The sequence below is a fragment of the Psammomys obesus genome, unplaced genomic scaffold (genome assembly GCF_907164565.1).
Source record: "Psammomys obesus unplaced genomic scaffold, mPsaObe1.curated_primary_1811, whole genome shotgun sequence".
NCBI classification, from domain to species: Eukaryota; Metazoa; Chordata; class Mammalia; order Rodentia; family Muridae; genus Psammomys; species Psammomys obesus.
In genome coordinates this window covers 8,286,994-8,303,254 of record NW_026592118.1, presented here as the reverse complement: position 1 = coordinate 8,303,254, position 16,261 = coordinate 8,286,994, and the positions used below count along the sequence as shown (strand labels likewise).

The following is a 16,261-nucleotide window of genomic DNA, read 5'->3' as shown; positions in this document are numbered from 1 at the left end:
CATGGGAAAAAAAGGTGAACAGAATGAACCAACTCCATAACTCTGACCTGGCACACAAACCCTGTTTCCATCGTGCATTCTCTTACACAGTAAATTAACAAACAAACAATTGGTAGGAAACTATTAAATTAGAAAAAAGAAAAAAGGTAAAATGTCAAGAGCAAAAGACTGAAAAAAATTAGTGATAAAAATGCATAAACAAAACTAAATAAATGCATTAAGGGAAATAAAATTTAAACATAAAAATTCTTTTAAAGCATAAACACAAAACGTCTAAAAGCATAGTAAAAAGAAAAAAGTAAGCACATGATGAAAAAGAGAGAGGAAGGAAGGAAGGATGGAAAGAAGGAAAGAAAAGTGTTGGAGCAGCTTTGTTTGGAAATTAGTCTGGCTGAGCATGGAACCTCAAGCTTGTGATTGCAAATGAAGGCAAGAAAATCAATAGTTCAAAGGAGAGCCTTGGCCAACACAACAGCTAGGCTCACAGGGGATCTTGCACCACAATACCAGGAGGGGCGGAGGGAGAAGATAGACGGGGTAGGGAAGGAGGGAATCTTGCAGACTGTCAGGCATATAGAGAGATAGAGGATGAGGTGTTAATCCGCTGAATTTCTGGAGTCCTTTGTGGGTGTTGTTATTTTGATTTAGGGTCTACTTTGTAGCTCAAACTGGCCTTGAACTTACAGAAATCCTTCTGTCTCAGCTTTCAGAGTACTGGAGATACAGGCACGAGTGTATTCTTAGGTGCGGCCTGATGTGTTTGGTGCCAGCAAGGACCCTCTTCATTTCAGTGGCTTATCTTCTTTGCATACCAGTGGCCTCTGCTGGCCACACTTAGTTTTGCAGTTCGTGGAACATATTCTACCTCTCTTTGGTCATGGCCGAGATCACCCTGGAGGTGGTGGCTGATGTCCTAGCTGAGGTGTCTTCCGTGTGCAATGGGTGCAAAGGGAAGACGCCACAGCACCAAAATCTCTATAGGCTGACCGGTTGTGCTTTCAAAATCCACAAAGCATTAATCACTCAGTGGGAGGGATGGGGCCGTGAACAGCACGATGTCTGCTGGAGCCTCAGCGTTCATGGGCTCTACATGAACCTCAAAGCAGAGATCTGCTCCAGAGGTTGGTCCACCTGTTTACCTGAGGCTCACGAATATCGAACTCCAAAATTACCCTCAACTAAAGCCATCCGCTCCCCAACACCTATGTGTGTCATCGCCTGGGCTGTGACTCCTCTCACCTACAATTCCTGGGTTGTCTTTTTTATTTTACTATTATTTTAGAGCATGTTGTTTTACAGGGAAACCGTGCCACCATTCTGTTTCCCCGCCTTTATCAGTGAGATGCATTTGTCAGAACTGATAAGCCTGTAGTGGCATGTCATTATTCTACGGGGTCCTGGTTCACGATAAGGTGATGTGCGTTTTATGGGTTTAAATAAATATAGAATGACATGAGATCATCATGGTAGCATGACCCCATTGTGGTTTCCCTGCCTTAAAAGTCCTCTGCCTAGCGGGTTCATCCTTTCTCACCTTCAACTTAACTGACAGCTATTGTGAATATTTTTGTTGTCATTGTTTGTTTTCAGTTCTTCATGATTTTTTACTTTCTGTAATATCACACAGTAGGAATCATACAGTATGTAGCTTTTCAGAGTGGCTTCTTTTACCTAGTAACACTTGTTCAAGCTTTCCTCATACTTTTCTATGATATGATAGCTCTTTTTTTAAGTGAGTAATAGCCTATCATCTGTATGCACTACAGTTTATTCATTCACCTATTAAAAGACATACTTACTCAAAATTTGAGTAAGTATGAATAATATGACAATTTCCCATATACCGCATTCTTGTGGGCTTCTGGATTTTTATCCTCTTTGAGTAAATACCAAGGATCACAGTTTCAGATTTTTATGTAAAGATTTAGAAGAGGCTGCTTAAATTTCAAGGCAATTGTGCTATTTTACTTTTCCCACTAGTAGCTTTAACTCTTGTTTCTTAGAGTTCTTAAGTGTCTTGGGCATTCAGGCAAAGTTGGACATTCACACTAAAGCTGACTTTTAGTGTACACCTCACAGGAAATGGGGTGAGTTCATCTTCGTTCCTTTCCCTCTAATAGAGCTGAGCACAGCGGAGAGTCTGCAGCTGACCACTGAGCTGCTGTTTGGGGGTGGCATTATCTATTCAATAACTAAATTTATGGCTCTTTCTCCTTAGAAAATCTTTTTACCAGTTCAGTGTTGTGATAACTAATAAGTCAAGATAACTCCTCACTTATCTGGTATATTTGAAAAATGAGCAAAACTATCCTCAGTTTATTTAAAGCTTATAAATAATCCATAAATTTAGAAAAAAAATAACTCAAAAAATTTGAGCTGCTAAGAATGAACCCAGAGCCTACATTATTCTGGGTAAGCACTCCTAACTCTACTTCAATATTTTAAAAATAAATTCAGACAGGAGCTTACCACAGTGGGCCTCTGAAAGACTCTACCCTGCAGGGTATTAAAGCAGATGCTGAGACTCATAGCCAAACTTTGGGCAGAGTGCAGGGAATCTTATGAAAGAAGGGGGAGACAGAAAGACCTGAAAGGTCTGGAGCTCCATAAGCCAAAACAACAGAACCAAAAAGTCTGGGCACAGGGGTCTTTTCTGAGACTGATACTCCAACCAAGGACCATTCATGGAGATAACCTGGACCCCCTGCACAGAGGTAGCCCATGGCAGTTCAGTGTCCAAATGGGCTCCCTAATAAGGGGAGTAGGGGTTGTCTCTGACATGAACTCAGTGGCTGGTTCTTTGATCACCTCCCCTGAGAGGGGAGCAGCCTGACCAGGCCATAGAAGAAGACTATGAAAGACAGTCCTGATGAGACCTGATAGGCTAGTGTCAGATGGAAGGGTCCTCCACTATCAGTGGACTGGGGAAGGGGCATGGGAGGAGATGAGGAAGGGAGGGCAGGATTGGGAGGGGATGAGGGTGGGGCTACAGCTGGGATACAAAGTGAATAAATTGTAATAAATAAAAATTATATTAAACATTCATCAAAAATAGTTTGTTTTCTTTTTAAATAATAGCTCTGCCACTTAGTCTGTATGTTTCCTAAATACTCAGAATTTCCAGTGTAGAAAGGTAGGTCAGATACAGGTAGTATACATCATTGGTATCAAAGAGGGGGTGGGAAAGGCTCACCCACTTGAGGATAGCAGAAAAACCTGTTCAAAAAGGGATACTTCTACCATGAAACTGAGGTCCGAGTCAGCATGAACAACAGAAAGTATATCAGTTAGACTACTTCAGCCCAAAGACAGAGAGACAACTTTCAGCAGCCTGGGAATGTCAGTGTGTTGATTCTGCTCAGGGAAGTGGGATATTTTCACCCATTCCAAGCAACTAAAATTTCAGAACATGTTCACGTCTCCACATCCCTCTCCAAATCCCTACTGCTGTGCTTCTGGCCCTAGGTGAGTCTCGGTAGCCTTTCTTCCATGGGAGGCGGCTTCATCTTTAATCAGTTCTCCACAATTATCCATATTATTTTTCTAAAGTGCCATTGAATAAGGTTATTTCTTTACTTAGTGACCAGGCCCACAGGTCAGTCGAACGAGACCCTAAGAGAGGGGGTGAGAATGGGGTGGAACAAGAGATGAGAGAAATGAAGACCAAGACAGTTTCTCTGATCAAGGTCTCCGTTTATTATTTTTAGTATATCCTTTACATAGGCAGGGTGAAAGGAATGGAATTGCCTTTGGCAGGGTTACTAAGTGACTAGAAATCACAGGATGGCCCACCAGAGTCACAAGTTGTGTTAATAACGATTGTTTGGAAAGTTCTTCAGAAGTGTTACTCGGGAAGCCCTGAGAGGGGAGGAGGGTTTAAGGTGTTTCAGGAAGATGACCTTTATCCCAAGCCTCAGGTCAGCCAGGAATGCACTATTGTCATTAAACCAAATGCCAAGACTTCTGGGGGCAGCAAGGTGCCAGAAGGCCCCCGACAACTTAGCAATATTTGCCTTAGCTCCTTTCTGCTTTCAAAATGAACCTTAACTATTAAGCCAGGAATACAACACTAATTTCAGGCTGCTACTGACCTGAAGGGTTTTTTGTTTATATTTTCTTTTTTTTTTTTGTTTTTTGTTTTTTGTTTTTGGTTTTTGTTTTTGTTGTTGTTGTTTTGGTTTGGTTTTTGGGTTTTGGTTTTGGTTTTTTTAGTGGGGTTGGGAGACAGGGAAGCTCTTGCTATATATGTTTCAAACTCATGATTCTCCTGCCTCAGACTCAAGGACTAGGATGACAGGCATGTCTCCACTGACATACTGACATAGCCACTGAAGCTCTCTGTTCTCTTACCTTGGAGAAGCAACTTGAAGATCCTTAGACACCATCACTTGCACTTTCTGTTCTCCACAGGTGAGATGTTTTTCACACCTCCCTCACAGCTTGTAAGACTGTAATTTATCACTAAATCTTGACTGATAGTCATGGCTTCTGCTTGGTCTTCAAGGCTATAATACATTCATGTTTTCCTGTGGTTCTCAGCTTAGCCATTTAGTACAGTCATCTAGGAGGCTCTCGTAAAAATCTCAGTGTGTAGATTTTACCCACAGAAATTGCAATTTCATTGTCTAGAATGTTTCAAATGCTCTCCCTCTATGTGGGTACTGGAAACAGAGCGTGGGTCTTCTAGAACAGCCACAAGCATTTGTAACAACTAAATCACATTTCTAGACCCAAGCTTTCTTTTATTTTTAAGACAGGGGCTTCTTCATTTTTTATACTATTCTTTTTAAATTTAATTTTATTTATGTATTTAGTTATTTCAATTTATTCATTTTGTATTCTCTCTACAGCCACTTCCCTCATCTCCTTCCAGTCCCACCCTCTCTCCCTTTTCTCCCTTTATGCCCTTTCCCTAATCCCAAGATAGGGGAGGACCTCCTCCCCTTCTATCTGACCCTAGCTTATCAGATCTCATCAAGGCAGGCTGCATCATCTTCCTCTGTGGCCTGGCAAAACTGCACCCCCCAGGAGAAGATGATCAAAGAGCCAGCCACTGAGTTCATGTCAGAGACAGCCCCTGTTCCCCTTACTAGGAAACCCACTTAGAAACTGAGCAGCCAACAGGCTTCCTTTGAACAGATGGTACAGAGCTAAACAGAATTCTCAGTAGAGGAATATCAAATGGCAGAAAAACACTTAAATGCTCAACATCCTTATTCATTCGGGAAATGCAAAGCAAAATGATCCTGAGATTTTACCCACACCCATCAGAATGGCTAAGATCAAAAACTCAAGGGATGATGCATACTGGAGAGGATGTGGAGAAAGGGGAACCCTCCTCCATTGCTAGTGGGAATGTAAACTTGTACAACAACTTTGGAAATCAATCTGGTGCTTCCTCAAACAATTAGGAATAGTACTACCTCAATGTCCAGCTATACCATTCCTAGGCATATACCCAAAAGATGCCCCACCATTCAATAAGGACATTTACTCAACCATGTTCAGAGCAGCTTTATTCGTAATAACCAGAATCTGGAAACAACCTAGATGTTCCTCAATGGAGAAATTGATACAGAAAGCATGGTACATTCACACAATGGAATACTACTCAGCAATTAAAAACAAGGAAATCATGAAATTTGCAGGCAAATGGTGGGAACTAGAAAAGATCCTATACTATCTTTAAACATTTTGTAACCCAACTATCCTTGAAATAGAGAGTCTCAGTTTTCCAAACATTGGGATTTAAAGTAACATTTTTCTTAATAAACATAATTATACATATAAAAAAACGAGCTGGAAATGGACTCAAGTCATGGCAAGCATTTTACCTCCTAAGCCTTTCCCCAGCTCTAAACTAATGATTCTTAACCAAGACTACTTTTCCTTGTCGGGGAGGAGTTTCTTCTTTTCTTTGAAGAATGGGAGTGTTCGTTCTTGTTTCATTTCAGTGGTTGTTTCCGGAGCCAAGTTTCCAAGTTGTTTCCGGAGCAACATTATCACATCGTACCTGGTAAGAGCCCTGCTGTCAGTGAAGGCTGTTGACTGGGGTCTAACTTACAGTTTCAGAGAGTTAGTTCATGCTCGTTCTGGGCTGGAAGGGTGGCAGCAGGCATGGTGCCGGAAAAGTAGTTGAGCGCTCGCATCCAATCAGCAACTTGCAGGGAAAGACAGTGAGATTGTGCCTGCAGTGAGCTCTAGTGAAACCTCTCAGTTCACCCCTCGTGACACACCTCCTCTGAGGCCAAACCTTCTAATCCTTCCTAGACCATCCACCAACTAGAAAGCGAACATCCAAGTCTACGAGCCTGTGGGGGCCATTCTCATTCAAACCACCACAGGAACCAATAGGAGAACCGTGAAGGGGTGGTTGTGCATGAAGCAGTTACTGGAGACTTCAAAACTGGCTTCCGCCTCCCCACTTTTCCTTTCCTTCCTTTTCAGGCCTCTCCTTTCTTGTCATCTCTGCATTTGTTGGCAAACCACAGAATTTGCTGTGGGGTGACTGTCTCCTCTACCCTTGTGAGCCTTCTGGTGCCCAGCTTAGGGCAGCTGCGGCTTTTTGTGTCTCTGGCTAGGGCTGCATATCCCTCTCTTCCACATACCCTTCTCTGCTCTGAAATCTCATTTCTCACAATTTCGCAAAGTAAATTTTGTTGTTCTTTCACCTACCATTAGGCCTCAGCAGCCAAGAACGAGGAAGAATGTTGACTCCGAACAGAACCTTGAGCTCCCAGCTGCGCAAGCATAGTGTCTGAGGTAAGCCTCAGCAAGCTTCCAGGTGTGTGGCTGGGAGATGAGGCTGACGGAAGAGAGGGGTGCTGCTTCTTCGTACCTCGAGGTACCATTATTACCTCCAAAGGAGCTGGAGGAGCAGTGTTTCTCTCCAACCTCCTCATCATTCCCTTTTTCACTTTAGTGTATACCGAAGGTAGAAAAATCAGCGGCTACATGGATTGACATTTTCATTTCTGTTAACGTTTGTTTGTTGTTTGTTTGTTTGTTTGTTTGTTTGTTTTACCAGGTCTCACTACGTAGTCCTACCTAGCCTAGAACTCCCTACATAGACCATCCAGACTGACCCTGAGCTCAACGATCTGCCTGTCCCTGCCTCCCAAGGCTGAGGATTAGAAGCGTGCATGACCATCACCCATCTATTTGACTTCTTGTATAAGACACTATTTTCAATTAAGGTGAGGAAAAAAAGCACTGACACAGCACTTCACTTTCAGTAATCTGGGTTTTCCCAAATAGTGACATGAGCCCTAGTCATTATGAAATGGCACTGAGTTCCTCTTCAAGAAATGAATATGTAGGTCAGGGCTTGACTGACATTTCCACTTGCCTCATAGGTAAAAATCTGAAGCAATCACTGACAGGCAGGCAGTGGAAAAGAAGTCACCGCAGCCATGAGGACAGCTGCTTGGCTCTGAAGAGAGAAAGTGCTGCAAATGAGAAAAGAGGTGAGGAGACCCTGATTCCTGAAAAACTTATAGACAGCTGCATTTTCTTTGAAAATGTGCAGGCCAAGTTGCTTCCTCTTACGGGTTCTGTGATTCTTTCGGGTAATGCTACTGATGAAAGGTAAGTTTGGGCCATCACTCCTCTTCTGATGCTCACCTCTCTGTTGAGCACTTAACATCTGATGAGGCAGTTCTACAGCTTGTGCTGCCTCTTACAGAGAGATATGCTATCACAAATTAAGAAAGGGACCTCCGTATTCATAAGCCACAAAAAATATAACCCTGTGGTTTAGGCTGTTAGACGAGCCATGAGTTCCGTTTTGAAATTCTTGTATGAAAACTCAGGTGTAACTAAATTGACCATATACATATATATTTGAGTAACTGACTTATTTCCCAACTAGACTGATGAGTGGAGAGCAAGTTTCCAAGTGTAAACTGCAGACAGTGTCTTCCAGTATTTCCATCACAGGGCTCTTCTGAGCACCCCTGAAAGTTTGGCTTGTTATAGTACATGTCTTATCCTTGTTTCAGTTTTCCTCACTTTGTATCCTTTTTCCTTTGGGAATTCTGAAACTACAGCTTTTCCCAACTCTTGTTTGTCAAAGACTGCTCTTCCAGATCGTGATGGATGTGACTGAGGCAGGCATTCACGTATTCACCGGCAGAAGTTACAGCAGAGGGAAGCTGTCTGGTGAGGGGCAGCAGAGTAGGAGAAGCTACATTTTGACAAGGGTCTGGTGACCTCCTAGGATACTTTGCAGTGATGCGTGAAGGCAGACATTCCACCCTAATGCTCTGCTTATCTGCCTATTGGTGAGCCTCCTCACATAACAGTGGCATCTAGCCACCCTATTTCTGTTCTTTTGAAAGGATCCCACTAAAGATAACCATTCTGAGAAATAAAATGCTCATTATCTCATTAAAATGCTGCAATATAAACATTTTTAATATTTTTTTTTTCCAGAGAGAAAGAAGAGCTTTCTTCTTCATTTGGGGCATGAGTCAACTCACACTCCTGTTGTGTGTGGTAATAACCCTTTACGTGTTCTTGGGATGGTGTCATGGAGGTATAGTATTTTGTGTATCTGTTTATGTTTTCATTTATCAAATAGAGCACTGAGTGGTTATCATTTTTAAGCCATTATATCATAGTAACTGGAAAATGCAAAATTATTATACTGAGAAAAATTAATATGGAATGGAACAAACTAAAAATAATCCAATTTGCCTCCAAATGAAGGTTGGTTCCCCCTACCCAGATACCCTAATGGGCACTCCTCTGTTATACATGAATGCTTCCAGAAAGGAGGCCATCGTGAGTTGAAATGTTGTATTTTAGGATTATCATATCTGCTTTGTAACTCAGCCAAAGCTTGCATTAACAAATTTGTAACTTAACAAAGCTTGCAGTTCAGTTCTGTGAACTGCTTATTGGTGATTACTTAACAGCAAGCCTTCTGCTACCTTTTAGTCCTTGCACAGCATCATTATTTTACTGCTGTTGTTTATGTCTTACAATTCACACAACATTCATTAAAAACACTTTTCTTTGAGACTGTAGAAGTTTAAGGAAGGCTATGGTTAGCATCTGTGTGTTTCTGTTGGGAAGAGCTGTCTCCTGGGCAAGAGGACAGTTAACAGAAAATAATATCAACACCGAGTTCTGAACAGTGAGTGACATTTTTTCAGACGAGGTGACTCAGAATAGTGACAAACTTGTTTGTTTTCTTCCTTTTCTTTCTTTCTTCCTTTCTTTCTTTCTTTCTTTCTTTCTTTCTTTCTTTTTTGTTAAATGTGACATTCATCATGTTCGTATGTTTTTCTTGCTTGGGATCATGCTGACTTCCATATCACTCTTCTCCAGACTGGAACACAATTATGCTGGAGCTGTATGATCTAGATGCAAAAACTTGCAGCAAGATAACCGAACACTTCAACATCAAATCGACAGCTTCCCCATAAGGTTTAGGAGAAAAGATGCCAGTTGCTTTTATTGAGCAGACAATGAGCAGAACATCTGTTTATATATCCAAGTGATGAGTACACAGCAAGCGAGGTTAGATGTGGTTTTAGTACCTAGAACTGTCATTCACTGTGCTGTGACTATCACTCACTGTGTGACTCTTGTAACAGAATCCCAGTGACCTCTGTTCAGGTTTTACTAGGATGGTGTTACTACATTTCCAAGCTTCACTGTCGAAGTGCACACATCTTAATCCTGACAGTCTGGAGGCTGAAACAGGAGAACTTCTGCAAGGTCGAGGCTAGAGTGGGCTACAGAGTGAGTTCAAGGACAGCCTGGTATACATAGCAGAATTACTCTGCCAAAAAAAATTCTAAATAAACAAAATGCTTTACAAAGATATTAAAAAAGTATAGTACACATTTCTACAATAAGTTAAACATTTCTAACCAATATAATAACCTCATTTAAGAAATTCAATTGGCTGGGCAGGGTAGCTCATGTCTATATTATCACCAGGCAGGAGACTGAGGCAGGAGAATGGAAGTGAGTTCAAATCCAGCATGGGCTGCAAAGTGAGAACCTGTCTCAAAAAGAAGAAACAAAAGAAGGAACTAAAAAGTTAACATGACCTACTCGTTTATAAATCTGTGTTGCCTCTTCCTGATCACCAACCATGTTCTGAAAGTCATTTCTAAAACCAAGAACATGTGACCAAATCTTTTGACACTTTTTTATGTATTCTAAAAATGGTATCACAATTAGTCATGGAGACATGTTTTCTCTAAACTTGAATTATCAAACTTATTTAAAATAGCCAGGTATTTCCTTTTAAAAAAAAAAATAGAGAAAACTTCACAAATCTGTCTGTCGGCCTTACTCTGGACCCATGTTGATCTACTCAATATTGCCCCATTTCACCTCCACCTCTTCCTTCCTTTTCCTCTTCCTTTCCTATCTTCTTCTTTTGTTTATTTGTCTAAGACCAAGTTTCATTTTTCACATTAGTCTTGAACTTGCTATGTAACACAGGCTTACCTCAAATTCTCTGTCCTGCTTCAACTTCCCAAGCCCTAGGATTTTAAGCATATGTTACCATGCCCTGACACATATTTCTTTCTTTTTAGACATCTTTCACAGTGATTTATCTGTTTGGGGAACAGTGTGTGTCATGGCTCAAGGGGGAGGTCAGAGGACAACACGCTTCTCTCTTTCCACCAAGTGGGTCCCAAGGATCAAACTCATGTCTTCAGGCTTGGTAGCCACCTCATCTGCTCTCCTTTTTTATTTGTATCCCAGGCTAGCTTAAATCTAATAATCTATGTAGCAAAAGCTGGCCCTGAACTTGTAGCCCTCTTTCTTTGGTCTCTTGAGTTCTGGGATTACAATAGTAAGAGACCATGCCCAGATATTGTCATAAACTCACCTTTCATGCCTCTGGTTCTGTTCTCTATTGATGATGCTGTAATTATCTTATTACTACTTTAACATTTGAATATTTTTAAAATTTAAAATTTTAAATGTTACTTAAACCAAAAAAAAATATGTATTTTATTTATTACAATTTATTCACTTTGTATCCCAGCTGTAGCCCCTTCCCTCATCCCATTCTAACCCCACCCTCCCACCCTTTTCTTCTCCCATGCCCCTTCCCAAGTCCACTGATAGGGTAGGTCCTCCTCCCCTTCCTTTTGACCCTAGCCTATCAGGTCTCATCAGGACTGGCTTCATTGTCTTCCTCTGTGGCCTGGTAAGGCTGCCCCACCCCCTTCTGAGGGAGGTGATCAAAGAGCAGGCCCCTGAGCTCATGTCAGACAGCCCCTGCTCCCCTTCCTAAGGAACCCACTTGGACACTGAGTTGCTATGGGCTACATCTCTACAGGGGTTCTAGGTTATCTCCATGCACGGTCCTTGGTTAGAATATCAGTCTCAGAAAAGACCCTGGGGCCCAGATTTTTTGGTTATGTTGCTCTCCTCGTGGAGTTCCTGTCCCCTTTAGGTCTTTCTATCTCCCCCTTCTTTCATAAGAGTCCTTGCACTCTGCCCAAAGTTTGGCTATGAGTCTCAGCATCTGCTTTGATACCCTGCTGCATAGAATCTTTCAGAGGCCCACTGTGGTATGCTCCTGTCCTGTTCCCTGTCTTTTCCCTCTTCCTGTTTCTATCTAGTTTGCCTTTCTGAATGAGGATTGAGCATCTTATCTGAGGTCCTCCTTCTTTCTTAGCTTCCTTAGGAGTACATACTAAAATCTGTACACCTAAGGAAAAAAATCTTAAATTGCATACTAACCAAGCTAGTTCTTTAAGGTTTGTGTTACAAAGACAAGGGCCATTTTAAAAATCAAATACTCATCTTTATTCTTATCTTAATAAGATTTAAATATGTTTTAATACAAGTATTTCCAGGAAAAGCTAGAACAAATTTCATAAAGCTTCTGGTGTTTTTTCTAGATAAGAATTTTATTTCATTAACATTGCATTCCATTTGACTTTATATAAATACTTTACCGTTAGGGAAGGCTGATAGGAACATAACTCAAGGCATGAACTGCCACTGAGCTTTCAGTTAGTGATTTGGTGTCATGCAAGTAATACATCCATTGTGTAATGTTCAAGTCCCAGACATACACAATTTTCAAAATATTAGCATGGAAATTTAAAAAAAATTTCAGTATTTCTCCTTGGCTCCCCCATTATTTGCTTCTTTTTAATGCTGTGCTTTTATGAATTATCTTGTTTTGCAACTTGCTTTTTAACTCAATAATGTATTATGTTTCCACTATATTATTAAACTAGTGATGAATGTTATGTGGCTACTAAGTACTCTCTTTTGGTCATTGCAAGAGTAAAATATGTCCATTATATTCACATTATGATGATAAAAGTAGCCTTTATCTCAAACAAACAAACAAAAACTTCCCCATCCCTGCAAACAAAAGATTGGTTGACTATCAAAAGAATGGAATTGGATTCTGCAATAACCAGTACTAGTTTGAGTTTCATCTTTGAAAAACTGCTGTAGCTTCATAAAGTCTCCCTTCTCCAGCTTAAAGCAGAAGAGGAAATTATATTTGCTCTCGGATGAGAAAAGCTCAAAGATTGCATTGTACCATTGGGCATCACTGAAAACACACAGCTACTTTTAATAATCATTTACTTATTGAAAGAATACGTTTTACATGCAGTAGCATATTCCTCTTTTAAACTTCTCACAATATTTGCAAGCAATTGATTATTTCATGTGATTGTTTCCAGGAATTACAAATATTAACTGCTCTGGTAACATGTGGGTGGAGCCTGGTGACATTTTTCAGATGGGTATGAATGTTTCTATATATTGTCAAGAAGCCCTGAAGAACTGCCGACCAAGGAGGCTTCACTTTTATAAAAATGGCCTCAAAGAAAGATTTCATATTACAAGGATTAATAGAACAACTGCCCGACTTTGGTATAAAGGCTTTTCAGAACCTCGTGCCTCTATGTATTGCACTGCTGAATGTCCTGGGCATTTTCAAGAGACGCTCATTTGTGGAAAAGACATTTCCTCTGGATGTAAGTACCAAGGAGTCTCCTAATTGTTAACTGAAAATTGCTGGGCTTTTTAACTAAAACAAGAGGCAAATCAACATAGTTTATGTATCGATTGCTTTAAAACAGGCCTCAGCTGTCTACAGAGGGCTGGTGAGGCTTGTCCAGAGAAGAAAGACCATGGCAAACTGGAGCAGCCGCTGCCTCTTAGGGCCCAGTATGCCTTGATCTGCTGAGTTTTCAAAAGAAGACAGAAGTATGGAGGTCTGATGTGCGCATGATAAAGTTTAAATATTCAAAAACCCCGGAGAACAGTTTTCTTCAGTAGCCTGAATGAACACAGTCTGGGTGAAGGCCAGTACCTCAGGTCTGAGAGGCTGCTTTTAGCTAAGGATGACAGTGTACACCTGTGATCCAGCACTCTGGGAGAGGGGTAAGGAGGGTGGTGAATCCCTTAGCCTCGACTAAAGAAGTATAAATGGTTCTTTTCATCTGGCTTTTGTTGGCATGTTTGTTTCCCGAACTACTATCATTAACTTTGAGGCTGGCTGATCCCATTAAGATATTTTAAAGCCAAGATTCAGGTTGCATTGCAAAAACCACCTTTGTGTTCTCACTATCCTCCCAGTGAGCTGTGTAATCTTGGCCAATTTGCTTAGTTGACTTCAGACTCCATGACTTAATTTTTTTTTTTGAATGAAAGAACCTGTAAGTACCATATTTCAGTAGTTTATTTGAATGTCTATTAAGAACTTTAAGGTATGTTAGTGTCTAATTTTTATAAATGCATGTTTTTGATAAAATATAGCCAGATTCTCCAGACAGGCACGTTAGCGCCCACCTGTAATCCCCAGCACATGGGAGGCAGGTGGATCTCTGTGAGTTCAAGGCTATCCTGTTCTATATCAGAGGTTCCAGGCCAGCCAAGGAGGGCTAAATAGTGGGGCTCTATTTCAATAAACAAACAAACAAGTAAACATACATAGGAAAATTCTCATATAATCGTCTGTTTCTCATCCTATAGTCCTGTTATGAGTTAGCATTACTGTCATTATTAAGAAAAATTCAGTCAAATCAATCTCAAAACATACTAAACCAGTTTGAATTCATAATATTCTGAAGGTGTGTAAGTTCCTGTACTAATTTGTATAAGTATCTATGGACCTTTTGTTTTTGATGCATTTGTGTGTCTGTGATCGTATTTGTAGGTGTTTGTGCGTGTGCATGTGGGTGCTTATTCTCCAGGGGTCTTCCACCTTGTTTTTTGATACATGGCCTCATGCTGTGAAGTCTGCCTGGCCAGGGAGCCTTAGGAATCCTCCCCAGTGCTGACTTCCTCGGCACTGGAATGGCACCATTCCAGGCATATGATGTGGATGCTAGGGACTAACTCAGGACCTCATGCTTGCACAGCAAACACTTTACCTACTAAATGGGCCGTCTCCTTGTCCTCCCATCACTGTTTTAAAGCAGGGAGTCATTTTCCAGTACACCTTCTGATCTTTGGGATGAAAGATCAGAAGAGGTTCCTTCCGCCATGCTTTTGATAATATATATGTCCTTGCTACTTCCTTGGCTCCAGATCATAGATAAGAAGAGCCAGACCAGACCCCACTACTACTTGGCCTCAAGACTGACTACATAAAAACTAGAAGACTTCCTTGTTCTGTAACAAGGTCACTGACCTACTTAACTCCGGGTAGTTGACCAAGCATGCATGTCTTTCAAATGAGATAGCTATCGGATGAGGTGGAGGAGAGTTGAAGAAAAGAAATAAGTTTTCGACTTTAATAATGAACTTGCTATGCGTATCCTAAATTAATGAATTAAACAATAAGGTATCTGCATTGTGAAAATCAAACCATACACAGACACCTCATCTGATGTATGACATCTTGCCAGCTTGGCCATATCCTCAAGAACAAAATTACCCCCTCAACATGTCATTGTTTTACTGTTTCTCCGTTGGGGGTTGATGAAAAGGTGAACATGATATGTAATTTCCTCAGAGGGAAAATGAGAAATCTCCACAGCTGCAGGCGAATGGTTTAAATGCGAGGGGAAATTGATCTAAAATAAGTATCACTTCTATTAAAAAGAAAAAAAAATCCTCTGGTTTTCAGTTCCACCTCTTATTTACAGTTCCTGAACCAAAGGGCACCTCATCCTTTTAATAGACAGATGCTGTGATGGAGAGCATAGCAGGGGATTTTATAAGATGGAACAAGAAATCAAAGCAGTTACTGCTATGTTCCTTTGGTTAAAGCATAACAGTTCCACCTTATGCCAGACAGCTGACTGAACCGTTAAAAGAGGGTGCTGCTGAACCTCCTCTTGTCAGGCAAATGTGGTCTTGAATGTCAGTGAGCAGTGAGCACACATCCCTTCATTTTGAATTGCTAGTTTGCTTTTGTAGTGAAGAACCTTTGTCCAAAACAGCAACAAACATGCTCTTACAATCGTACTTAATGCCCCTTCCCTGTCCATACTGGAGCACAGGTGACTGATAACTTGCTGCCACCTTCCTGGTGTTGGTTGAGGGGTTTCTGCCCCAAGCCTAGAGCCCCGCTGTGTTTCAAGTCAGAGAATGTTCCCCTTCCAGGACAGCCTAAGAGAAACTTTCATCCCCTACCATCACTCTTTCCATCCGTTAATTTGCAAGGTGTAATTCCTCACAGAAACCTCGGTTTTTGAGTGTGAAAACCCAACTGCCAGGCAAGAATTTACTCAAGTTCCTAGGTTCAAGGTGACTGTGCTTTGGGGCTGAGTTCTCAGTAAAGTTACTTCCTATTAAGTAGGTCAGAAAAGGGGGCCTTGAGGGTTTTGTGGTGTTCTAGAAAGCACATTGCTTTCACTGGGCCGCTTTCATACAGGATATTTGTTCTGTAAGCCTTATGATGCCAAGTAGTCATCACTGTGCTGAAGAGAGTTTTTGTAGGCATTTTGATACACCATGGAAGATATAGAGTGAGTGAGTCAATGCCTTCCCTGAAAAGATTCGGAAATTTCAAAGTCTCTCTAAGGAGTGATTCTGAAATGCCACTACCACAGTTTCTGTTATAATCCATAATCCTAAATGCTTCTTAGAGTCCTATCTCTGACTAAATGAGAACATATTGTGGGAAATTTGTTCATAGGGGAGTCCTTGAAAAGTATCAAATTAAATAAACCATATAAGGGGTATTTCCATTTAACCATTTTCTTAAACATTTAAACATTTTTTGTCTTAATTTTTTTTCAGTCTTTGACATTGCCTTATGGGATGAAAGGACTGCTCTCCCTTCACACCGCTGAACATTACC

The 16,261-nt window shown here is 41.0% G+C and overlaps 1 protein-coding gene across 1 annotated transcript in view; it reads left to right on the top strand.

Moving 5' to 3' along the window:
• Window positions 1–8,466: 8,466 nt before the first annotated feature.
• Il23r (interleukin 23 receptor) overlaps window positions 8,467–16,261 on the top strand; it is a 57,273-nt gene continuing 49,478 nt past the window's right edge. The window contains exons 1-2 of the mRNA XM_055612524.1: window positions 8,467–8,536; window positions 12,687–12,983. Of these exons, the coding sequence (XP_055468499.1) occupies window positions 8,467–8,536; window positions 12,687–12,983 (367 nt within the window). The remainder of the gene's footprint in view (window positions 8,537–12,686; window positions 12,984–16,261) is intronic.